This window comes from Chrysemys picta, chromosome 3 (assembly GCF_011386835.1).
Source record: "Chrysemys picta bellii isolate R12L10 chromosome 3, ASM1138683v2, whole genome shotgun sequence".
Lineage (NCBI taxonomy): Eukaryota > Metazoa > Chordata > Testudines > Emydidae > Chrysemys > Chrysemys picta.
This window is the reverse complement of record NC_088793.1, coordinates 131,836,690-131,863,810: the sequence shown is the minus strand read 5'-3', so window position 1 is coordinate 131,863,810 and position 27,121 is coordinate 131,836,690. Positions and strand designations below refer to the sequence as shown.

Genomic DNA, 27,121 nt, shown 5'->3' with positions numbered 1-27,121 from the left:
TGATGAATGGTTTTCCATTTTTAATGTGTCAATTGGATAGATAGTGTGAAAAACATAATTTACAGCCACTTCAAAGAAAATAGAATTAATCTTCACAGCATAAGTGGAGTTTCATATCATTCCAGATATGCAAAATTGTTTTTGGAATACTATTTAAGTAGTTGCAAAATGCAAAGTAGGTAGAGGGGTTATGATGGGATGTCTTAATCTTATTTGATTGCTTTACTCTGAGGGGCGGGGGGGGGGGACCTCCAATCCTCTAACATCACTTTAGTTGACATTGGAGAAAACTCTTTGAAGAATATGAAGAAACACCTATTAGTTGCTACTGTTAGTAGTTTACATGATACCATAATTCATACAGAAACTTTCTTGTGCTTTAGTTCTGTAATAGTAATTTTTCCCAAAAGTGTTAGATATACCACAAGATATTTTCCTACTTGCATTTTATTTTTACCAAAGGAATGTAAAATGCTTTAAAAATATTTTTAAAGATCCTGTGTGTCATATTTTAAAAATATTTTAATCAGACTCCATGCAAACTAACATGTAAACAGTTTGGTTGATCACTGTGGGCAAGCAAAACTTTTTTGCTTTAACCTACAGGTAGGTATTGTGTTTAAGGTCTTAGGCTGGAACACAACTTTTTTTGTTCCTTAAGAAGAGCATGTTCTTAACATGTTTTTGGCCTGTTTTCTGCTGTGCAGCAAAATGGAAACAGTTTCAAGTGCAAGACTGATTATGCACTCTAAACACTGTTAACTAACTAAGGTTGATATACAATGGGCTTCAGACTTGCTATACCAGGCAAAGCCTGAGTTCAGGTTCCCGTGTTCCTCCAGACATGGAAAAAAAAGTTCTTTTGTAAAGCTTAAATTTAATCTTTCCCCCCAATAATATTTTTAAATACTTTTCGTAATATAGGTAGGAAAGAAATGTTTTCCTCTCTGCCCTCCTCTTACCTCCACCCAACTAACTTCACTGAACTACGGGACGCTTTCAGTACAATTTACCCTCTCTGTGTAAAACTGCCCTAAATGTGCACATCCTTATTTGAAGCATCTTGAAAGATCATTATATTGTTTCTTACTGCCCAAAGAAGAAAAGCTGCTGTGGGAGTAGATAACATTCAATCTTGCCTCACCCTTAAACTGATCTTTCGCAATGGGAGAAAAGCACTGGACATGGCTGCAGATGGATGTGCATACCCTGTGCACATTCCTCTACATGATTATCCTGAAAACTATTAAAACAATTGAAAAATATTTTAGTGTTCTAGTAATTCAATGTTTGATTGAATTAACGTTTGCCAACTTGGCTGCCATGTTGTTGTTGTTGTGGGAAGCAACCAGCAGGTCGTTCATTAGCATAGTAACTGTAGCCTCTTAGATTAGCAATCAGAGAAATATAAAAGAGAATATGCTTCAGTTACAGCTGTTCTGCAGTGAGATTAAGAATGAAGTAACGTAAATCCTCCAAATAGTAAAATAGAAGGAAATCATGCAGTACCTTACTGCTGTTTCCTAGATGCATTACAATGAAAGGAATTGCCATTTAAAAAAAAAATTAATTGGAGTTCTCCTCTCTTCCTTGTCTAGAGATCTGCCTAGTGGTTTTGCCTTTAAGTTTCCGCTGGGACTCTTTTTTTACTTTCCAGCATGGTTTACAGTGTTTGCAATATCATCTCTGTTTGCCTAACTGGCAAGTCCCAAATTCAAAATTCTGTGCCCCCGCACCCTCCCTCTTCAAAGAAAGACCTAGTTTTCAAAGACTTGTCTTCATTAGTACTTGTAAATTTGAAGTGACTACATATTTTGTGCTACACAACTGGAATATTTAACTGTAAAATGTTTGGAACATTTTTGCTTGGAACAAAATCCTTGTAATTCACTTTCAAGGATTACTCAGGTGTACTATAATTCAGAGTAAATGTAACAGAAATATTGCCATATAGAAATAAAATAGAAATTACAACCAAAGAGGCCTTTAGAATAGAAGATTTTAAACACTAGCACCACAGGATTGTTCCTTACACTATATGTTATGTAATGTTCTTGTCCAGCGTAGTTTTAAATCACATCTGTGGGAAGGACTGTTCCACAATTTAATAGATATTTACTAGTCGAGCTGGCTGGAGGAAGACCATTCTGTTTTGTAGCAACGTTTGAGTTTTTGAAACTGTTTTCATCTGCATTTTGAAGAAAAATAAAACCTTTCAAACATTTTTCGTAAACAGAATTGTGTTAAAATGTCCATTTCAGACAGAAGCTTGAGCTTTCCAATTTGGGAAGGTATCTGACTTGGTGGTTAGAGCACTGGTGTGGGATATGGGAAACCCTGATTCAAGTCCCTGCTCTATCTGATTGAGAAGAGTTTTTTTTGTTCCAGATGACTGACCCAGGGAGAGCATGTACTTTAAACTTGGTTGAAACTGATACATCTCCATGATGTTTCGAGTGTTTTGGCTTCAATTAAATGAAATTTCACTGAAAATGTTCCAACCAGCTCTAATCACCAACTGAATGTTTTTCCTGATCAGACTAAATTTTACTGAATCTTTTGTACCAGTGGACAGAATCACCTATGCATTCTTCCAGTCTATCATCCATGAAATTGAAACACTGAGGGCTTGTCTACACTTAAAATGCTACAGTGGCACAGCTGTGCTGCTGTAGTGCTTCAATGTAGACACTGTCTATGTCGATGGGAGGCGTTCTCCTGTTGGTGTATGTAATCCACCTCCCCGAGTGTTGGTAGCTAGGTCGACAGAAGAATTTTTCCATCTACTTAGCTCTGACTACACAGGAACTTAGGTCGGCTTAACTATGCTATTCAGGAGCATGGATTTTTCACACTTCTCACTGACATAATTAAACCTACCCAATATTTTAGAATAGACCAGGCCTTAGTTTTTAGCAGATGTACCCACAAGTACATTTTTGAGTGATATTGGCTGAGCGCGGTCCCTGCCCCAAAGTGCTTTCATTTTCAGAGACCTACAAAAAAGGAGGTTGCACTGGAAAACCTACAGTAAAGAGTAACTTGAAGAGTATGCCTTCTGATTTCCTTATTACTGTTGACTCTGTTCATATGAGCATCACAGAAGTGACTTTTCAGGAGATGCTTGAATATGGAGAGTCATTTTGGCAAACTGGGATGAGGAGGAGCATTAGGACGGTATTGAGAAAGATACCAAGATGTAAGTAGGAAAAAAAGACAAAAGGAATAGGTCTGTAATCTATTGCAGATTTAAATTAATTAGGCAGGGATGTATTAATAGTGGATTTAAATTGGTTAACTGTAGTGGCTTATGTTATGTTTATAAATAAGTTCTTCCATACGTTAATAACAATCTGTGGATTGATCTTACATATTCTATATCTTTAGCATTACGAATATTACTGGGCTAATTCATTGGTTGCTGAGAAGTGCAAATCAGAACATACTTCTATCTTTACCTTTCTGACTACATAATTTATAATATTCTCAGTATGTTTGTATCTGAGTTCCTTTGAGAATATATGGACCACTAATGGTGTTTAGGATGTTTTATATTTACAAGTAACACTGTAGACGTCCTGCTCTTGAATGTATATCATTTTAATGCACATTTTTCTTTTTCAGAACAGGTACAAGGAATATACCTGGATTGATATCAGATTGAACACTTCTAAACTGAAGGAAATATTATGAAGACCTCTTTTTCTGATATTTTTTTTAACAAAAATGGCACTCTGATACCATTATGCTCTGATACAGACAGTAGTTGTCTTATTTTGCAATTCTCTGTTCCATATGTGATGATAATGTAATAACAGTAGTACCAGTCTTGGAGGTAAGACTAGGTACTTCTTTGCCCTTGAGTGGACATGAGCGATCAAAGGTCTTCACAAGAAGATAAGCACAAATCCAGCCGAACGTCCTCAAAGTTCAAGGAGTCTTCAAAAAGTATGCAGTCCGATGACTACTTTGCTAGAAAATTTAAAGCTTTAAATGGTAACGTGGGTCCGCCTGCTTCTTTAAATACATCTAGCAAAAATGAAAGTAATCAAACTAATGGTACACCAGCTATGCCTAAAATGGGTGTCCGAGCGAGGGTATCTGAATGGCCTCCTAAAAAGGATTGCTCTAAGGAACTAAGTAAAGCAGTATGGGAAAGTAGACCTCAAACCAGTTATGAGAGTGTTGGATCAGTAATTCCAAATGGACAAAATGACCAAAGTGATGGGCAACAAGAACAGCAGTTGGATTTGGAATTTGAAGAGACCAAATATACAATAGGAGATCTCTTTGTCCATTCGCCCCAGAGGGGACTTCATCCCATAAGACAAAGAAGCAACAGTGATGTCACCATTAGTGATATTGATGCTGAAGATGTGTTGGACCAGAATGCTGTTAACCCAAATACGGGAGCAGCTCTTCATAGAGAATATGGAAGTACTTCTTCAATTGACAGGCAAGGTTTATCTGGTGAGAATTTTTTTGCAATGCTCAGAGGATATCGAGTGGAAAACTTTGAACATAAAACTCTTGCTCCATTTGGATTTCCCGAGTTTTTCCGCTGTGACCCTACAATTTCTCCAAGTCTTCATGCTGCCACACAGATTTCCAGGGGAGAATTTGTCAGGATTTCTGGATTGGATTATATGGATAGTGCCCTGCTTATCGGTAGAGACAGGGACAAATCTTTCAAATGGAGACTAAAATCAGAAGCAGTAGAAACATCTCTGTTTAGAAAACTGAGAACTGTTAAAAGTGAGCATGAAACTTTCAAATTTTCCTCAGAACTGGATGATGGTAGATTTGAGAGAAACATTCGTCCTTGGAACTGTCAAAAATGTTTTGCACATTATGATGTTCAGAGCATTTTATTTAACATAAATGAAGCAATGGCTACCAGGGTTAATGTGGGAAAAAGAAAAAATATAACCACTGGGGCTTCAGCCGCATCACAAACTCAAATGACAGCAGGCCAGATTGGAAACTGTGAATCTCCTTTGGGAAGTAAAGAGGACCTCAATTCAAAAGAAAACCTAGATGCTGATGAGGGTGATGGGAAAAGCAATGACTTAATCCTGAGTTGCCCTTACTTCAGGAATGAAACTGGTGGAGAAGGAGATAGGAGGATTGCACTTTCCAGGGCAAACTCTGCATCTTTTGCTTCTGGTGAAAGTTGTTCGTTTGAATCCTCTCTAAGTTCCCACTGTACGAATGCTGGTGTTTCTGTACTGGAGGTGCCAAGAGAGAATCAGTCAATTCACCGGGAGAAAGTTAAGCGTTATATTATAGAACACATTGATCTTGGAGCATATTATTACCGAAAGTTCTTCTATGGAAAAGGTAAGTCTCTCCTTCTTGATATGTACGTATCGGGTTTAATTTGCTTAATATTTAGCCCTTTAAAAGAGAGCATTTCCCCCAAAGACTCTGAGTATTTGACAAAAATTAAACCTCTCAGTATATCTGTGAGGATTGCAAGTAGTAGTATCCAATGAGTAAAATTAAGTACAGAAATATTAAGTGACTTGTCCAAGGTCACAGAGTAGTGTGGTATAATTTAAAGTATATTGTAAATTGGCTTCCTTGTACAAGGCTTTAGTTTTCTTTGTCTGAAAACAGGGAAAATGTTGATTTCCTGTCAAACTACTCTTAACAGATGGGGCCCAAAATTTTAGAGAGGAGTCTTTATTTTTGAGGCTTTTTCAGTCGAGTTAACTACCACCTTTAATTAGGTCAGTAGCTGACATCCATCCACCAGATTACATAATGTACTTTTAAAAAAATACATCACCATGTCTGGGTTTTGTTCTCTTCTCTTCGCCTATTGTTTCTGTGCATTTTGTCTAGCAATCTTGTTTCAGTTTCTTCCATCTTTCTCTCTGTGGTTCTTCCCTGTGTTTTCTTTTCTTCGAGGTGCTATTGGAATCTTCCATATACCACTCCTACATTGCTGTTGCTCTCAGCTCCCTCAAAAGCTCTGCGTTACAATAGCCTGTCTTCCAGCTAAGCAGGGCTGGATGTGCACCCTTCCAAGCCCATCAGCCCTGTTCTTTTAGTATATCTACACTAAAAAAATGTTAAACTGCTTTCCAGAGTGAAGCACTAATATAGACACAGCTCAGGTTTTTATCTCATTTTAATAAAAACCTCCATCTCTCTCCATAACAAAGGTTCTCTGCCTTTAGCTGAGACTTCCTAATGTCATGCTTGCTGTGCCTTCCCAGCCAAATCTGAGCAGCAGCAAGCAACACACTGATTGACATACTACTTCCTCTTCTGTCCCTCTGCAAGGGACTCAATAGGATTCAGTACAGTTCTTCCCTCCATCATGCTATAGAGATCTGAGAATGGGGAGAGAATTGTGGGAACTGGATGACAAGGAAAGGGAAGAAAGTAAGAACCTGAAACTTTGTTGGAGGAGGAGGAAAAAAGACCCACAGTTGTGTAAAGAAAGATAAGATAAGGATGCAGACTGGCTCTTGAGCTGTCTGGGAGATCAAGGATAGGGACTGTTGGGTTTCCAGGGTGAAGGAGAACCATGGAAACTGGTGACATGAGAATATTTGGCATATGTTTGGAGAGCCTGGGAGAAGAAGGGATTGATTTATACGGAAACTGGAGAAGAGATGGACAGCTGAGTTAAAAATTAGAGTAAAAAGAAAAGGGGAGAGCGGGACAAGCCAAATCAGAGAGCATGGTTTTTTTAAATGAGTTTTAGAAAGCAAAAATTTTAATTTTCAAAAATATTGGAAAGTAGTCTTAAGCAGATTGCAGATAAGACTGAACAAAAGTTGCCTTATTATGGAAGACAAAGTGGAGCATAAGAATGAAGGAAATAAAATTAAAAAAATATGGAATGTCCTTTCTTTAGCGAGGCAAGTTTCTCAGAACCCCTTCAGATAATACAATATACACAACCCTTATTGTCATTTGGAACAGTTGACCCAAATGAAATATGTTTGGGGTAATATTTGCTTTGATACCATTAGAAATGAAGGTTTATAAGATTCCTTTACTAGAAACATCACACTTGATGAGTATATGAATCAAAATATAAATACTAAGAAATGGAATTGTTACCATCTGATAGCTGTTCTATAGCTTGTGTGAAACAAATTGTTGGTGTCATTCTTGTTCCCGGGGGCAAAGACTCAGCAACCCACAATGACAGTTGTCACTAATTGGTACCGTGGTTGAAACAGTGGGAGTCCCTCCAGGTTTGGTTTGAGGTATGTTCCTAATTAAGTGTTGGGAAACTTGCAGTGCTGCTGGCCATGCTGTTAACTGCACTGTGGGTAGATGACTTCTGGAATCAGCATGCTCATTTGGACACCTTTTACAATCACTGATTCCTTAATGGTTTGGAATGTAAAAATGAATGCTGCTTAGTGTTTTTTTAGGATTCTTCTTCTAGTAGTGTCCTGCCAGTGCCCATGCATTTGCTCCACACATCCTTGTGCTCTGTGCTGAGGCTATATGCGACAGTGCAGGCAAACCACCCTCAGATCCTTTTCAACTGCCTTCAGCATGAGACAGTCTTCAGGTGCCTGTTCTCTCTAATATTTCAGCAATTGTTAGCATATGAGGTTCTTACCCACGAAAGCTTATGCTCCCAATACTTCTGTTAGTCTTAAAGGTGCCACAGGACCCTCTGTTGCTTTTTACAGATTCAGACTAATACGGCTACCCCTCTGATACTTGTTAGCATATAATTAGTCACTTACAGTGTTTATACTTGTTGGAACAGTTCCCTTTTTTTTCTTTTTCTTAAAAATAATACAATTTTTATTAATTTCAGATTTAGTTAGATCAGGGGTCTCAAACATGCGGCCCGCCAAGTGGCCCGCCCCCCCGGCCTACCTCCAGGCCAGGGGGGTGGGCAAACTACACCCATGGGATTGCCCCCCTCGATCCCTGCGCCGCTCCCTGAAGCTGGCATCATGTCCCTGCAGCGGGGGGAAGAAGCAGAGGGCTCCGTCCATGTGTTGCTTCCCAGCCTGGCTTCCAGGCACCGCCCCCCCCGCAGCTCCCATTAGCCGGGAATGGGGAACTGCGGCCAATGGGAGCTTTGGGGGCGGTACCTGGAGGCACGGCAAGCAGCGTGCAGGGACGTGGTTCCAGCTACTTCCCAGAGCAGGGCCGGCGCCGCTGCCACCCCGGAGCCCGAAGCCCTCCTGCACCCCGCCCCCCAACTCCCTGCCCTGAGCCCCCTGTCTGCACCCCGCCCCCTGTTTGAGCCCCAACCCCCTGCCTGCATCCCACCCCGTCTGCACCCCTGCCCTGAGCCCCGTGCCCTGAGCCCCCTGCTGCATCCCACACCCCTTCTGCACCCCAACTCCCTGCCCTGAGCCCCCTGTCTGCACCCCGCCCCCTGTTTGAGCCCCAACCCCCTGCCTGCATCCCGCCCCGTCTGCACCCCTGCCCTGAGCCCCCTGCTGCACCCCACACCCCTTCTGCACCCCAACTCCCTGCCCTGAGCCCCCTGCCTGCACCCCAATCCTGTGCTTCACCTTAACTCCCTGCCCTGATCCCCCGCCACACCCATCATGCACCCTCTGGGGGCAGGGAGGGGGCAGTGCTGGGGTGAGGACTTCAGGGAAGGGGTTGGAATGAGGGCAGGGAAGGGGTGGGAAGAGGCGGGGCCCCATGGAAGGGGCGGAGACAGGGCAGGGCTGGCGGCAGTGAGGGGGTGTGTGTCAGTGTTGCGGCCCTCGGGCCAATGAACTAGCCCTCGTGGTCATTTGAGTTTGAGACCCCTGAGTTAGATAGTTAAGAGCTTCCCCTTCTAAGGGTTATTTTTCATTATTTTACTTGGGTATGCTGGGCTCCCCATGATTCAAGAGGTGCCTCTCCTGCCATGAGCTTATTCCAGTAAGTGATGGGCATTGCCAGTGCCTCCGCTGTTTGGGTGATCTGTATATTCCAGTAAGTGCAAGAACTGTACTTTCTTCATCCTGGAAAAATAGAGAGATCAAATTTAAACTTCTAATGATGGAGCAAGATTTACAATCATCTTTGGATCCAGGGTGGAGGACCACTGTGTACATACACTCCCAGTTCTGCTAGTTCCTCATCCACATAAAAATCTCAATCACTGGAGACCCGTAGAGATGTATGCAGTAACACAGCACCAGGTACATCTATAGTATCAAAGTCCTCATTGACATCTGCCTCTAAGAAGAAGGAGGGAAGGAGTAAATCTCCAAGGGTATGTCTACACTACGGGATTAATCCGAATTTTGGAAACAGATTGTATAAAGTTGAATGTATGCGGCCACACTAAGCACATTAATTCGGCGGGGTGTGTCCATGTACCGGGGCTAGCATCAATTTCCGGAGCGTTGCACTGTGGGTAGCTATCCCATAGTTCCCACAGTCTCCTCCGCCCATTGGAATTCTGGGTTGAGATCCCAATGCCTGATGGGGCCAAAAACAATGTTGCGGGTGGTTCTGGGTACATCCTCCCCCCTCTCCAGGGAAGCAACGGCAGACAACCGTTTCGCACCTTTTCCTGGGTGAACAGTGCAGGCGCAATACCACGGCAAGCATGGAGCCCACTCAGCTCAAGACAGCAGTCATGAACATTGTAAACACCTCGCGCGTTATCGTGCAGTTTATGCTGAACCAGAACCTGCAAAACCAGGCGGCGAGGAGTAGGCTACGGCAGCGCGGTGGCGAGAGTAATGAAGACATGGACATGGAATTCTATCAAACCGCGGGCCCCGGTGCTTTGGAGATCATGCTGTTAATGGGGCAGGTTATAGCCGTGGAATGCCGATTCTGGGCCCGGGAAACAAGCACAGACTGATGGGACCGCATAGTGTTGCAGGTGTGGGACGATTCCCAGTGGCTGCGAAACTTTCGCATGCGTAAGGGCACTTTCATGGAACTTTGTGACTTGCTGTCCCCTGCCCTGAAGCGTCAGAATACCAAGATGAGAGCAGCCCTCACAGTTGAGAAGCGAGTGGCGATAGCCATGTGGAAGCTTGCAATGCCAGACAGCTACTGGGCAGTCGGGAATCAATTTGGAGTGGGCAAATCTACTGTGGGGGCTGCTGTGATGCAAGTAGCCAAAGCAATCACTGAGCTGCTGCTACGAAAGGTAGTGACTCTGGGAAATGTGCAGGTCATAGTGGATGGCTTTGCTGCAATGGGATTCCCTAACTGTGGTGGGGCGATAGATGGAACCCATATCCCTATCTTGGCACCGGAGCACCAGGGTACCCAGTACATAAACCTCAAGGGGTACTTTTCAATGGTGCTGCAAGCACTTGTGGATCACAAGGGATGTTTCACCAGCATCAACGTGGGCTGGCCGGGAAGGGTTCATGACGCTCGCGTCTTCAGGAACACTACTCTGTTTAAACGGCTGCAGCAAGGGACTTACTTCCCGGACCAGAAAATAACCGTTGGGGATGTTGAAATGCCTATAGTTATCCTTGGGGACCCAGCCTATCCCTTAATGACATGGCTCATGAAGCCATACACAGGCAGCCTGGACAGGAATCAGGAGCTGTTCAACTACAGGCTGAGCAAGTGCAGAATGGTGGTAGAATGTGCATTTGGCCGTTTAAAAGGTCGCTGGCACTCGTTACTGACTCGGTCAGACCTCAGCCAAACCAATATCCCCATTGTTATTGCTGCTTGCTGTGTGCTCCACTATCTCTGTGAGAATAAAGGGGAGACCTTTATGGCGGGGTGGGAGGCTGAGGCAAATCGCCTGGCTGCTGATTATGCGCAGCCAGACACCAGGGCAATTAGAAGATCACACCAGGAAGCGCTGTGCATCAGAGAAGCTTGGAAAACCAGTTTCATGACTGGCCAGGCTACGGTGTGAAAGTTCTGTTTGTTGAAAACCCGCCCCCTTGATTGACTCATTCCCTGTAAGCAAACCACCCTTCCACCTTAAATCACAGCTTGCCTTTAAAGGAAATAAAGTCACTATTGTTTAAAAATCATGTATTCTTTATTAATTGATTATAAACATAGGGAGAGAACCGACAAGGTAACCCGGATGAGGTTTGGGAGGAGGATAGGAGGGAAGTAAAAGGCCACTGAAAAAATGCAATTTAATGACAGCCTTTTGGTTGGGCTGTCCACTGGGGTGGAGTGGGAGGGTGCACGGAGCCTCCCACCCCGTGTTCTTACACGTCTGGGTGAGGAGGCTATGGAACATAGTGAGGGGGGAGGGAGGTTATACAGCGGCTGCAGCGGGACTCTGTTATCTTGCTGCCGTTCCTGAAGCTCCACCAGACGCCGGAGCATGTCTGTTTGATCACATAGCAGCCCCAGCATTGCAGCCTGCCACCTCTCATCTTGAGTGTCCCTCATGACCTCACGTTCACTGGCATCTTTCCTGTATTTAGATACCGTTTCCTTCCACTCATTCAAATGAGCTCTTTCATTGCGGGTGCATTCCATTATTTCCGAGAACATCTCGTCTCACATCCTCTTTCTCTGCTGCCTTATCTGAGATAGCCTTCGGGAGGGAGGCTTGAAAAATTTGCAGCTGCTGGAGGGATGGAAAAAAGGAGAGAAGTTTTTAGAAAGATACATTTTACAGAACAATGCTTATACTCTTTCATGGTGAACAACACTATTCACATTACATAGCACATGTGATTTCAGTACAAGGTCGCATTTTCCATCTTAATATTGAGTGCCTGTGGCTTTGGTGTTAGAGATCAGACGCAGGTCCAGGCAACGGAATTCGGCTTGCATGCGCCCATGGTAAGCCATTGTCTTTTGGCTTCTGCACCCTCCTTTCCCACATACCAAGCAAAACCAGTTGACTGCTGCGGTTTTCCTGTTAACCTTCAGCAGCAGAAAACAAACTAAACCTCCCCTCCCCCATCCAATTCTCTGCGATGATCGCTGTACTCCTCCCCTCTCACCGCGTGGCTGGTATCAGGGAAGATCCCTGCTAGCCAAAGGCAAAAAGCTTAGCGCCAATTTCCCCTCCCCCCCGCCCCCTCTGCACTTGGCTAACTGCAGGGAAGGATTTCTTTTCAGCCACAACTGGGCAAACAGCCCAGTAGGAATGGCCACCTCTGTCCCCTTAATTAAATTCCCGTATTTCAACCAGGTTACCATGAGCGATATCACTCTCCTGAGGATTACACAGCGAGATAAAGAACGGATGTTGCTTGAATGCCAGCAAACACCGGGACCATACGCTTCCAGGCTTTGTCATGCAATGATGCCATGCTAGTAACAAGTAATTTGGTGTGGTCAAGTGTCCTACCATGGAGGACGGAATAAGGCTGCACTGCCCAGAAACCTTCTGCAAAGGCTTTTGGAGTACCTCCAGGAGAGCTTCATGGCGATGTCCCTGGAGGATTTCCGCTCCATCCCCAGACACGTTAACAGACTTTTCCAGTAGCTGTACTGGCCGTGAATGCATCCCAAGTCCTCAGGGCAAAGTAATCATTAAACGCTTGCTTTTAAAACAAGTTTTATATTTTAAAAGGTAAACTCACTTGAGGTCCCTTCCATGGGGTCATGGTCTTGGGTACTGGCTTGGGAGGGTACTTCAGTCAGGCTGAGAAAAAGATCCTGGCTGTTGGGGAGAACGGAGTGCTGTGTGCTCTCCGCAAGCTCGGCGTCCTCCTCCTTCTCTTCCCTGTCCGCAGAATCCTCAGGTGTGGCTGATGAGATTACTCCCGCCTCGGAATCCACGGTCAGAGGTGGGGTAGTGGTGGCGGCCCCCACTAGAATTGCATGCAGCTCAGCGTAGAAGCGGCATGTCTGCGGCTCTGACCCGGAGCGACCGTTTGCCTCCTTTGTTTTCTGATAGGCTTGTCTGAGCTCCTTGACTTTCACGCGGCACTGCTCTGAGTCCCTATTGTGGCCTCTCTCCATCATGCCCTTGGAGATTTTTTTCAAAAGTTTTGGCATTTTGTCTTTTCGAACGAAGTTCTGCTAGCACTGAATCCTCTCCCCATATAGTGATCAGATCCAGTACCTCCCATACGGTCCATGCTGGTGCTCTTTTTCGATTATCGGCCTGCATGGTTATCTGTGCTGATGAGCTCTCTGTGGTCACCTATGCTCTCCTGTGCTGGGCAAGCAGGAAATGAAATTCAAATGTTTGCGAGGCTTTTCCTGTCTACCTGGCCAGTGCATCCGAGTTCAGATTGCTGTCCAGAGCGGTCACAATGGTGCACTGTGGGATAGCTCCTGGAGGCCAATACCATCGAATTGCGGCCACACTAACCCTAATTCGAAATGACAATATCTATTTTGGCGCTACTCCGCTCATTGGGGAGGAGTACAGAAATCGATTTTAAGAGCCTTTTATTTCGAAATAAATGGCTTCGTTGTGTGGACGGGTGCAGGGTTAATTCGATTTAACGCTGCTAAATTTGAATTAAACTCATAGTGTAGACCAGGCCCAAGAATACCTTGGTCGCTGATCACAAGAATGCTATGGAGACTGCACATCCCAAGGGGAGTTTCATGCATTCTCTGACTGATACTGGTACCGCAAAGGAAGAAGAGTCAGTCGTCTAATATAAACTCAGTACCGAGTACGGGTAGTTGTACCCAGAGCAGCAAAGACACTGTTGAAGAGCGTTCTAAGCCCATCCCTGAACAACACTTGGTACAGGTAACACTAAAGTCAAGGGTACAAAAGACCACTTGGCTGCCTCTGGTGCTCATGCAATCAGAGCTGACTCACCCAAATGTCAAAAGTTGGGTACCAGCTGCATTGGGACTAAAGCTGTCCTCCCAGGTTCTCACTCGACCCCATATTTGATACCATTGGTACCACAAGAATTTAGGTACCCCAAGGACCTAATCGTGTCTTCAGAGCCAGAGTCTCCTCTGTTAATGAGTGCTGGGGGTTTGTCGGCATCAAGACTCTCTTGGTCACTGACGACTCTATCATCTAGTGGGCAAACTTTTTGGCCTGAAGGCCACATCTGGGTATGGAAATTGTATGGTGGGCCGTGAATGCTTACGAAATTGGGGGCAGGAGGGGGCGTGGGCTCTGGGGTGGCGCTGGGGATGAGGGGTTTGGGGTACAGGAGGGTGCTGAGGGGTTTGGAGGGGGATTAGGGCAGGGGATTGGGGTGCAGGCGGGACTAAGGGGTGCAGGCTCTGGGCATTTCTTATCTCAAGCAGCTCCCAGAAGCAACGGCATGTCCCCTCTCCAGCTCCTACGTGGAGGCGCGGCCAGGTGGCTCTGTGCGCTGCCCTGTCTGCAGGCACCGCCTCTGCAGCTCCTATTGGCCATGGTTCCTGGCCAGTGGGAGCTACAGGGGCAGGGCAACATGCAGAGCCCCTTGGCTGTCCCTATGCGTAGGAACCGGAGGGGGGGACATGCCACTGGTTCTGGGAGCCAAGCGGAGCAAGACCCCAACCCTGCTCCCCGGTTGGAGCTCAAGGGTCGGATTAAAATGTCCGGAGGGCAGGATGCGCCCCTGGGCTGTAGTTTGCCCTCCCCTGATCTAGATCATCATATTCACCCCCATTTACTTTGCAAGCTGAATATCTATTCCCACCACTACCACCCCCACCACCCTTGGAGCACATGGAAGAGGACTCCTCAGATTCTCAAATTTTGGTGCAGGGTTCCAGTGTCTGCTCTTGGTCACATCGCTTTCCCTCCTACACTGACATATTACAGGAGGATAGACCTCAAATGACAACCACACGGCAGGAACACAGATGGATGACTCCACCTATGCCTTTTGGGCCCCCTCAGTGGCCTTGCTAGGACCCTGGGCATTCTATTGTCAACAATTTGTAAAAAGGTCTTTGCACCACCAACGGGAATAGAGAAGGGCCCATTTGCCAAAACCTCCTATACCACCACCTATGCCAGAGGAGGAAACCTTTGAGGAGCAAGAAGCAAGAGCAGATTAGGAGATGACACCTTTCACTAGTACGCCTCACAAAGCTGTCCTTCTTCCACCACCTTCTATGGCAGATGACTTCAGGCAGTTTCAGGAGCTGATGAAGGAAATTGCTGACACACTTCAGATTCCCTTAAAGGAGGTTCAGGAGTCCCACCACAAACTCCTACGTATTTTGCACACTTTGACATCTATAAGAATTGCCATTCCGGTCAATGAAGCTCTTATCGAACCTGCTAACAGTTAGTTGGGTAAACTCCAGCTACTTCACCGCCTTCCTTCATGGGGATGGATAAAAAATATTATGTCCATGCCAGGAAATCAGAATTTTTATTTTCCCATCCAGCTCCAAGTTCCCTAGTAGTGGATGCCGTTCATGCCAAATCCACCCCATACAGTAAGGACCACAGGAGGTTTGATCTTTTTGGTCACAAACCCTACGCTTCAGCCACTCTTCACTTCAGAATACCGAACCATCAGGCACTCATAGCCAAATACAACTATTTAAATTATAACAAATTTTGTTCCTTTATTCATCACCTGCCAGAGGACCATCATGACCACTTTAAGGCCATTATACAAGACTGTCCTCTCCTGTCAAAGACATCACTCCAGGTCTCCTTGGATGCTGCAGATATTGCAACACAGTCTATATCCACTGCAGTGGTCATAAGAACATCTTGGTTGCAGCTGTTGGGCTTCCAAAGAGAGGTTTAGAGTACTGTAGAAGACCTCCCCTTATGATGATCATAAGCTCATTGTGGACTCAGCTACAGCTCTATCTTTTCAGCCATCTACGTCGTCCTAGCGACAGTTTTGATGGCTTGGTCAAGTCAACCATCCAATTGACTGGGTTTTTCAGCTGCAACATCTTACACCTCTCCCTCCTTTTGGATGCCACTACTCCCATTTTTAGGCTGCATGGGAAAATATAACATCAGACAAATGGTTTTTGGAAGCCATAACATCTGGTTACACTATTCATTTCAAATCTATTCCTCCTACGCCTTCCCACGCCCCATCTCTCTTCAGGGACTCTTCTCATGATCAATTGCTGATGCAAGAGATGGCCTCAGTTCTGTGTTTAGGAGCAATAGAATCAGTTCCTGTACAGCACAGGGAAAAGGGATTTTATTCAAAGTGCTTCCAGGTTCCCCAAAAGAATGAAGGATGGAGGCCAATTTTAGACCTCAGGTCTCTAAATAAGTATGCAAAAAAAGCAAAAATTCAGGATGGTGACCCTTACAGCAATAATTTCCTTGTTAGAATTAGAAGACTAGTTCATGACTTTTGCCCTTCAAAATGCATATTTTCATATTTCTGTTACCCTTCACACAAGAGGTTTCTTTATTTTCTAATCAGCAAGAAGCACTACCTCTACTGGCTGCTCCCTTTGGCACCTAGGATATCCTCAAAGATTATGGTAGTAGTTGATGCCCACCTATGTTTTTGGGGTATAGATGTTTTCCTGTATCAGGATGATTGGGTAGATTATATCAGGAAATGTTGGCTTCAGTAAAAATGTGTTCTCTGTTTCATAGCCTGGGCCTTCAAATCAAACACAAAGCCCTTTTTGACTCCTCTACAGTCTCTTGACTTCATAGGAGCTTCTCTGGATGCAGTGACGGGCAGAGTGTACCTCCTTCCAGTAGGTTTATCACACTACTGAATCTCATCTCAAAGATTCAGGGCAGTCCTCAAATAACAGTAAGAGATTGTCTTCAGCTTCTGGGAAATATGTCATCTTTCATCTTTGTAGTGCAGCATGCCAGATTATATCTCCGAGGTCTACAGGGATGTGTTGAACGGTTTACAAACCAAGTAAGCACAGCCTAGGCAGGTTACTGTCTGTTCCCCAATAGGTTCTGCAGCCACTCAGCTGGTGGAAGGACTGGACCAAAACTTGTGCAGGTGTCCCATTCTTTCAGAACCCCCCTACTGTAGTGATAACATCAGCTGCTTTGCTTTTTTTGTTTGGTGGGCACATCTGGGACCTCACAAGTGCAAGGCAAATGGTCACTGCAAGAGCATCTTCTCCACATGAATGTTTTATAAATTGTGGTCAAAAATACTTGCCGAAACTGTCTCCCTCTTATAAGATCAAAGTCAGTAAAAATAATGACAGACAACTAGGCATGCATGTATTATATCAACATCCAGGAGGAGCACGTTCCACATCTCTCTGTGCTGAAGTGATAAAACTCTGGAATTGGTACATAGCCAACCACATAGTCATCACAATTTCTTACTTCCCAGATATTTAGAAAACCATGGCAGATGACCTCAGCAGACATTGCTTTCTAAATTACAAATGGGAACTGAACAGCTGAGTCCTTCAGGTGGTATTCTTAGCGTGGGGGTTCCCATAGATCAATCTATTTGCTACAGCAGCCAATGCAAAATGCGTCAGGTATTGCTCCAGAGGGGGTCTCAATCCCCAATCCCTATGAGATACATTTCTCATCTGATGGACTTCATTACATGTATCCACCAACACCGTTATTGTTAAAGGTTCTCAATGAGAAGAAACAGGAGTGGGCCAGAGTCATATTAATTGCTCCAATGTGGCCAAGACAAGTCTGGTATCCATATCTAATCAGACTCACCCCTTATCCTACATGGAGGCTTCCAATCAGTCCTCACTTACTGACTCAGGCTGCAGATCAGACACTTCACCACAATTTACAGATTGTGAGGCTCCAAGAATAAGTTCCTCGATGGCTCTCTGGAATAGAGGTATCCTGTTCATCAGAGGTACAACACATTTTATTAAATAGTAGAAAAGAGTCTACAAGAGGTATTTACCTCCAAGAAATGGAAATATCATCTTTGGTGTAATAGTCATCAGATTTTTCAGACTTGCTCTCCTCTTTTTAAAGTATTGGATTATCTGTTGTAATTGAAAACATTGGGTCTTTCTATGAATTGCATTAGGATTCACTTAGCAGCAATAACAGCTTTTCACACACCCATTGGGGACTTTTCACTCTTCACTTACCCAGCTATGGCAAGATTCATATGAAATTTGTCTAATATCTCCCCACAAATCAGAAATAGTACTCCTGGCTGGGATCCGAACCTAGTCCTTAAATGCAGTATGAAACATCCTTTTGAGCCACTAGCTATGTGTTCTTTATTAGATTTATCACTGAAGACTCTCTGGTAGCATTCACTTCTACCCAAAGGGTTGGAGACTTGGAGGCTTTAATGGCAGACCCCCCTTTTATGGTAATAACCAGAAAGTGTTACTGCAGGTCCATCAAAGATTTTTACCTAAGATATCCTCAGAATTTCATATTAATCAAACCATTCATCTTCTAGTCTCCCCCCACCCCCCCCCACCCCCCTCAAAAAACTTACCAGACTAACGAAGAAGCCATATTCCATACCTTATATGTCAGGAGGGCATTAGCCTTTTACCTAGATAGGATATTTAGAAGACTATTTGTATCCAAATCAGACAGAAACAAGCGTTCAGTAATTTAAAAACCGAGGTTATCAAAGTGGCTATCCGGTCGTACTAAGATCTTTTACGACACAACTCATGGTCAACCCCCTTTAAAAGTGATAGCATATTCCACAATGTGGATGTACCGATTGCAGACGTCTGTAGAACGGTAATTTGGTCATCTGGTTATACTTTTTCTAATCATTATGTTTTGGTGCCGGTAGCAAGATCCAATGCTGCTGCAGGCAGTGCAGTCCTTGCTTCCCTATTGGACTCTTCTTCAAACCTCCTGCCACCTTAGAGCAATACTCCTTGGGAGTCACCTGAAGTGGAGCACTCCCAGAGACACTACTTGAAACAGGAGAGATTACGCAACTTGTGCAATAACTGGAGTTCTTCGAGATGTGTGTCCCTGTGGGTGTTCTTCTATCTGTCCTCCTTCCCCTTTGCGTTAGTTTCCTGGGGGACTTTGCAGTGGAGAAGAAACTAAGGGCGGTTCACCCACACAGCCCCATTTAGCCGCAGCATGGGGCGCATGTGTGGAGTGCATGTGCAGGCCACATGGGCACCACCACTGAAAATCTCCAAAGGTGCAGGGCACAGGCCCACCTGAAGTGGAGCAGTCACAGGAACATACATCTCAAAGAACTCCAGTTACTGTACAAGGTGAGTAACCTCTCCTTCTGTTTACTTGAAATATCTAGACTTAGACCTTGATAATAAATGGCTCATTAAAGTTACATGTATATCCCTGACTTTGCTGCTGCTGTAAATACCATACATGTTTGGTACATTTCACATTCACAGTATTAAATTTCCCCCCTCTTTGCCCCTAGAATGCTACCTTAGACATTCAATTTCCTACATGCTCCTGATATATAATATAATAATGTATATGGATATACACACATGAATTGTGCACAGAGTCTCACTTGATATCCTTCCATGATAGTGAGCTCAGTGGTTGACATTATGAACTACTGTACATTGAATTGCAGATTTAATAGTAGAGGAAAACTTAACAAGAGACTGTGGAAAGATTAAATAGAAAGGTAGCAAACAGGTGCTTGTTTATAAAGAAATTTACACATCCCCCTTCCTTTGCTTGTGCCTTTAAGGAGATACCTATGAAAGAGAAATAGATTTCTGCCTAATTGGTGTTTTAGTTCACAGTTTTATAATTGGCAGCTGTCAACATGCAGCTTTTATTTCTGTTTTAAGAAACAGTTCAGCATATGCAGCATTAACAATTTCCTTCCCTATCAACAAATTATGGATTAGAAATTCAGTTTCTAATTTCTGAAACAAACTGTAATGTTACGTGGTATATAAGTTGCATAGCTATTGCAAAAATAAACTCCACACGTGACATGGTTGTAATGTAAAATATTTTCACATTGATTGTGTAAAATATTTATCACTCTTGATATGATTTGCAACAACTAAAATGTTTTATTATATTTTATAGGTTTGATGTATTGACAGTGTCCTTTCATGGATCTCAATTTAGTAGACCTGAGGGAGGGAGTAAAAGGAGACAGATGTATGTTAAATTTTTAAAGGGTAATTGAAAGGAGCTTTATTTAGCATTGAGTTTTTTTTTTTTTTAATTTCCTTTTCCATGAAGAAATTGTCTCCATCACCAACCATGCTTGTGGCATGTTTACAACTACTTCTTAATGTGTAACTGCAACTATTTATGGATAGCAAATAAAAGAAGGTTTTTGAGTAGCAGCCGTGTTAGTCTGTATCCGCAAAAAGAACAGGAGTACTTGTGGCACCTTAGAGACTAAAAAATTTATTTGAGCATAAGCTTTCGTGAGCTACAGCCCATTTCTTCAGCTGCATAGAATGGAACATATATTGAGGAGAGGATATATATATATATATATATATATATATATATATATATATATATATATATATATATATATATATACATACACACACACAGAGAGCACCTGTTCATAAATAAATTTGTTAGTCTCTAAGGTGCCACAAGTACTCCTGTTCTTTTTGCAAATAAAAGAAGTGTCTGTCTAAAAAGGACATTTTTAAGGATATGTTGGGGTTGGAAGCCTTATCAGACTTTCGACATCAGCTGCCAGTTTTGTATTCAGTAGCTTGGAGACCGTCTTTTCTCTTTGCAAATGGAATTTTATGAATATGAGATCTGTTCAGTATCAATAGGACCCTTGTATTAGAAGGAAAATTGACCTCTATACACTCCAAAATGAAAAAATGAAGTGCTTTTAGATATTTGAATTGTAGGGCTTTGGGACAGTATGACAGGGTCCCTAGGGTGCAACCTGTATTCTGGGACTGCTGAGCCCTCTGTCCCACCAACCTGGGGTATCCCTCTCACATTGTGATGCTGTTGCTAAGCCACAAACCTCTGGCAGGTACTGCATTTACTCAGACATCCAAAGGCAGGGATACACCCAACTGAGTTATATGAATGCTTTGCCAGACACTCATGAGCTAACAATAGAGAGGCTCCAGCCAATTCCTCCCAGTTCCCCAGCCTTGCACCCCAGAACTGTGCTGTCTTGCCCTCACCTGAAGCTGATCAGTGTAAGTTATTACACAGTCTGCCCCTCCCTCAACGTGGAGAGGACACATGCTAGTCTTCGTAAACTGATCTGAGATTTCCCAAGCACTTCAACCAAAATACACTGTTTTAGGCAAAATATAAAACAGATTTATTAACTACAGAAAGATGGATTTAAAGTGATTATAAGTAGCAAGTGTAGAGATCAAAGTTGGTTATCTAAGAAATAAAAGTAAATTCGCAGTCTGATTTCTACAAATTCAACAGGATTTGAATCAAGCAGTGGCTCACCCTGACAGATGGTATAGTTCCTCAATACCCAGACTGGGACTCCTTTTCAGCTTAGGCCCACCCTCCCCAGTTCAAAGTCTTTATCCTCCAGATGTGTTTCCAGGTGTTGAGTCGTGTGGGGAGTGTGGCCAAGTCATGATATCACTTTCCCTCTTTTATAGTTTCTTCCAGTTTGCTGGAAAGATCTTTTCTTATGATGTGGGTCAAGCAGTCTCCATTGTATACATGCTCTCTCTCAGAAGTCTCCATTGTATACAGTTCCTGGGATAGTGGATTTGTTCCTTGATGGGTGTTGATGAGCCAATAATGCTGTCTGACTACTCCAGGGGTGGCCAACCTGAGCCTACGAAGAAGCCAGAATTTACCAATGTACATTGCCAAAGAGCCACAGTAATACGTCAGCAGCCCCCAATCAGCTCCCCCGCTACCAGCACCTCCCACCCACCGGCAGCCCTGCCCCGTCCTTCCCTCCCTGCACCTCCTGATCAGCTGTTTCGTGGCGTGCAGGAGGCTTTTGGGGGGGGGAGGAGTGAGGGCACTGCAGGCTCGGGAGGGGCAGGAATGGGTGGAGTGGGGGCAGGGCCTGTGGCAGAGCCAGGGGTTGAGCCATGAGCACCACCTGGTCTATTGGGAAGTTGGTTCCTGTGGCTCCAACCCCGGAGTTGGTGCCTATACAAGGAGCCGCATATTAACTTCTGAAGAGCCGCATGTGGCTCCGGAGCCACAGGTTGGCCACCCCTGGGCTACTCCATTGTTATACCTGAAAAGCTGGTTGTGGTTGTTCCCAACCTCACAACATATATCAGTAATAGACATGTAACAAAACTTCATAACTTTACATACAATGATAGCGCGTGCAATCCAGAAGGATATTAATGTTCAACAGATCAAGACTTTTAAAATGATACCTCATAAGGCATACTTTGTATAAAAACATCATAATTATGTCAGTGGTGAATATGGGGGTTCCAGGTTGCGGCTTTGAGACACAGAGTGCCATAGAGAGTAACTTTGTTTTGTTTGCTTTTTCCTCTTTTCTCTTCAGTCTGGAAAAATCATTGTATTTAACTTTTTTATTATTATTATTATTTGTTTTTTGCATTTTGGAACATTTTTAAAAAATTGTCTTGCATTAAAAATCCCCTTCCCAAAGACGAAAGACCAGTGTCTTCACCGTGCTTTCATTTTCTAGATGCACCTCCTCACTCGTTGAGTTCTCTTCCTTGAAAGCATTGTACTTACCACCTTTGATTCAATGTAAACTAATCTATTTAGCTGAATTTTTAAGTTTGTTTTTGAATGTCTCCCACTTTGGACAAGAGATGAGCTGGAACTGCCAAGTTTGGATCTAGTTCTCAACTTTTCCAAAGCCTGTAGTTCTGATCTGGGGTTTTGGTTTGAGGCTCATGTCTTTACATAGCCATATGGTACTGTCTGATGGTTTCCCAAATCTAAAGCTTTGGGGGATCATTAAAATTAGTTTTATGGGAAAGTTAGTACATATAAAGAACTGATTGAGCGTCTCCTTTCTGACAAAATGATAGGTGGCAGCACCAGACCTGACTAAAAATGTTGGCACCTTTTCCTTGCTCTGGATGTGGGACCTTCTCTTAGTAAAGTTTCCTTTCTCACCAGAAGCAACTCCTACAACTGCTTACCTTATTACCAACCTGTGTTTTTCCCAACTGTTTTTTCTGCCCACATCTTCAAAATGAGTTGGCCTAGAAATTCCATGTTGGTTGTATTTTTGTTTGCTGTGCTGAGAAGTGCTTTTTTAGCCAAGAGTTTTTCAAAAGTGGTAGGTTAAATTTAGTTTCATAAGTCCATAATTAGTTATTTAAATAAGTGGACTGATATTCAGAAGTGCTGAGCACTTCAGCCACTTTTTTAGAAGGTGATGGGAGTTTGTGTGCACTGCACACTTACGAAAGTCAGTCTATTTATTTAAGCTCCTAAATGTACTTTAGAGCCTAAAGTTAGTCTCCTATCTTTTGACACATTCGGTCTCTGTAGGTTTCGTGGTGGAGAATCACGTGTTTTAAAAGATGTTTGGTAACGTTTTCAAAAATGGAAGAGAACCCATTTCAGTGGCAAGTTATCAAGAAAACCTTTCAGAGATGTTAATGAGTTTCAAGATTGTGTTACGAAGATTGACAGTTTCTCACTTTTTTTTTTTGTCCTAGATACATGAACAAACCTTTGTAAACTATCCACTGCTAATTTCTAATAACTTCACTTGGACAGTTAAATATAACTGAATAGTATAGGTGAAACTTGTTTATGGCTCTGCAGGAGAGGGCATCCCAAACAGTATGTGCCGTCAGAATATTTAAAAATGAAAAAGCCCTAACTGTGTATAACTTAAAAGTATTTACCAGACAAATGTTATGTCCATGTATTGTCATTTCAATCGGATGCTTTTTGTTTGTTTTGAACATTAAAGAGGTTACTAGGTTATGATTCAGGTTTCTTGTCCCATGAATCCACAAGGACAAGGTAAATATAATATGGATGAATAAGCAAATCTTTCAATAAGGTTGTATGTTTGGAGGAGTTAAGTCTTCCTTTATTCTGTCTGCAGAGTTTTTGCTATTTTACATCATGTGCAGATATTTTCTATAAACTGTAAGATGACTGTTTAAATTACTTTGACAGGATGATTTTATCACTTTAGACACCACCATAAGAAATACACTTTTTGTCCAGAGATACTTTAATTTCCTGGCAAAGGACAGAGCTGAAGCACAAAGCTTTGTGTTTACTTATGTTACAAGGTAGAAACCTAGTAACTAAAAGAATACCTTTCTCTTGATTTGCATCAGAAACTAAGGATAGGAGAACCTTAAGTAAGGTGCTTGCCTTTATTCACAGCTTGAATGTGCAATTATGGAAATTCCTGTTGATAGTAAATGTTTAGATTCTATAGATATCCCAGACCAAATTAAAAAATACTTTTGTGATCCATACAAATATGTTGAGTTCATTTGAGTAACCTGCCAAAAATAAGATTTGCCTTATTGACCAATTTAGGATTGTGTGAGCTTTTTAACCTCTCTCCTGCTTTTTTAAAAATAAGTAAATAATTTGAAGTAAATGTAATGCTTGTGAAAAGTGCCATATTGGCACTACTAGAGACTGAACTGATCTTTGGAAAAACATGTAGCCTGTGAGCATGAGAAGATGATTCAGTCTCTGTGCCCCTTTGATCCTTAGTGTCACTTCCAGGATTGTTAACAAGGGTTTATTCTATTCTATATAGTATTTTTTTATATATATACCATGCTCATCACCATAGTATCTGACCACCTTCCAGTAGTGCATTACAATTTGACTACACATCTGTCACATATTGTTTTCCTCCACCCCCATTTTCTTCCCAGAGGGAGAAGCATGTTCAGTGGAGTGGAGTGTTTCTGTAAGGTGTGTTTATCTTTTTAATATAAAATACCTGTTACTGTGAGTTTATGTAAGAGAAGGCAAGGTCAAAGAAATATGCCTTGCATTTGCAGAAGAAAGTGGGAAGGTTTTGTAATGGTCCTTATTTCCAGAAGGAACCAAGGGTATCAGCTGTTGTGGATGCTTTCCATTGGGAGACCACCAACATGCATCATATAGATCCCTGAAAGGCCATCGAATGTTAACAATTTTCATTTGTTTTCAATCTGAGCTGTAGTTAAATTGGTAAGCTAGTGGTAAAAGGGTCTGCATTCCATTACCAGTCCTCTAGGCCTTCATCTTCCCCTGAAATACACTTCTGTGAACATTTCCTATAATGCTTCTACTTACAATTAATTCACAGAACCCGGAAAAAATGTGCCGAAGTGAGCAACAGCCAAAAATAGAAATCTGAAGAAAATTAGAGGAACTAGCTTTAGTTCATTATTCACAAAATTAACAGGTTGCCATAAACTGAAAAGTTGTTAGCTTCAATTCTATATGGTATTGTTAGTATTCTGACTCCCAGGCCTGTGCATTAACCACAAGACTATCTAATTATTTTCTATCTCTACTTTATTTAAAAAAAAAAAAAAACACAATGTTTTAGTTGATTCTGGTAAATGATACTAGAGCTACAGACTTTCTTCTAATATGTATAAAACTTGCTGTTTGTGCATATTATTCCACACTGATCCACCTAGATTAATTTAATACAGCATTTTATTTAAAATAAATAAAATATTGGCTTGTATTGTCATAGTAAACTATTTAGAAAATGTTATTTTCCAGTTCCTACTACAGACTTATTTTGTTTCCACCCACTACAACGAAGTCTTCATGTTCATTTCTGACAGTTGTTATACTGCTTTAAGACACAAATTGTCAATCAGTGATAAAGCATGCCATGACACTTGTAATGGTTCACTCTTAAAATATTACTAAAAAGCAATATATTTTGAAAGATACATGCTGCTTGTCTACTCATGAGAAATGGATGTGATTTAGTTGTCTATTGGGAACTTGTCCTACCAGATATTTTGATTCTTGTGCATCTCTAATCTTAACTAGAGAATGTAATCTCTTCTATCAAACAATGTTTAGACATAGAAAAGCCATTGTATGGCGCACAGTGCAACAGTGGGTGCCTGTTTATCACTGTAAGCCTTCTCTTGTAAGATTTGATGCAGCCATAAGTATAACACTTCACTATTCTCATCGTTTTTGCATTCATTCTCTTGTGCTACAGAGCATCAGAACTACTTTGGAATTGATGAAAATCTAGGTCCTGTTGCAGTCAGCATCAGGAGAGAGAAGGTTGAAGATGCTAAGGAGAGAGAAGGATCTCAATTCAACTATCGTATAGCATTCAGGACAAGTGAGGTACTGTTTATTGAGTGCTGTTTTGATGGGGAGAAGGAGGTAAAAGAGAAGTTGACCCTTAGAACACTGGCTGTTTTCTCATGCTAGCATTGATCTGGGAATTGACTTGTAAAAGATTTTACAGATGAATACATTTGCAGGGAGGTGTGTGTTTTGGTAGCATTAATACATGTTGGAGCTAATTCCTGAAGCAAAATTTTGCTTATTTTCCTGTTTCCTGAAGTGCTTCCTTCCTTTGGTTGGGAACCATTTGAGAACAGTTGGATTGGTTGCGGGTACATACCCAGGGGGACCCATAAGGGAACAGATGAAGAACCAGAGAAGGCAGACAGCAAACAAGGGAAGATAAGTTTAGACTGAGGTGCTTCTGGAGAGTTTTAGGTTTCTTGTGGCAGGAAGGAAATTTGGGACAAAAGGGAAGGATGAGGAACTTGAAGATGTTTACTATTCCTCAAAGTATGTTACAAGTGTGTAGTTTCAAAATGGCTGTTAAAAATGCTATCTTTTCAAAAGTGATGTACTATATTTGTGGTCTGGAATAACTATGGGATACCAAATCTCTTCAGAGTACGTGGTTTATGGAAGGAGAGGGAATGCTAATACCTTATTGAAGCAAAAATAGTGGATCCTGTTTGAAGTAGAAGTGGTCTTTGATTGTATTGGAGGTATACTTATCAAACCTGATCAAGACTTTCACATTCAGGCTAGTTCGTATTTTTTCCCAGACTGGTTCATTCTTCCTTTATCACAGCAATGAGTCACATGGATCCTATTTTTAGTGGTGATTTGAAGGAAAGTTTCAGGTGTATGTCATCTTTGGTTGGTCTCTGTGATAAGCAAGTGCAAACTTTCCTTTGATTCTCAGAACTTGTGCTCTTCATCATGTCAAGAAACACCTGTTAGCCATAAAGTAGCAGTTCTTGAGTAGAGCTGTGCAAATAACTGGTACAGGGCTGAATTGCGGGAGGAAAATGAGGGTTGACTAAAATGAAACATTTAGTTTTGGTTTGGATTTTTTTACCTTTTGAAATAAAAGTGAACTAAAATTCAAAATATTTTGTTTTAAAAAAAGTCATAACAAAACTTTGTCATTCTGGGGTACAATCTAGGCCAGTGAGGGGCTGTCACCACTTGCCCTGCAATCTGGGGTGC

The 27,121-nt window shown here is 42.5% G+C and overlaps 1 protein-coding gene across 31 annotated transcripts in view; it reads left to right on the top strand.

The window, feature by feature from the left end:
* Nucleotides 1–27,121, top strand: part of SIPA1L2 (signal induced proliferation associated 1 like 2) — a 242,514-nt gene that overhangs the window by 99,577 nt on the left and 115,816 nt on the right. For 30 of the 31 annotated variants that reach the window (XM_065589006.1, XM_005291210.5, XM_065589011.1 and 27 more), the window contains 2 exons: nt 3,625–5,340; nt 25,836–25,969. In XM_065589006.1, the coding sequence (XP_065445078.1) occupies nt 3,870–5,340; nt 25,836–25,969 (1,605 nt within the window). In that variant the 5' untranslated portion in view covers nt 3,625–3,869. The remainder of the gene's footprint in view (nt 1–3,624; nt 5,341–25,835; nt 25,970–27,121) is intronic. The other variant, XM_065589013.1, reaches the window with a different exon arrangement.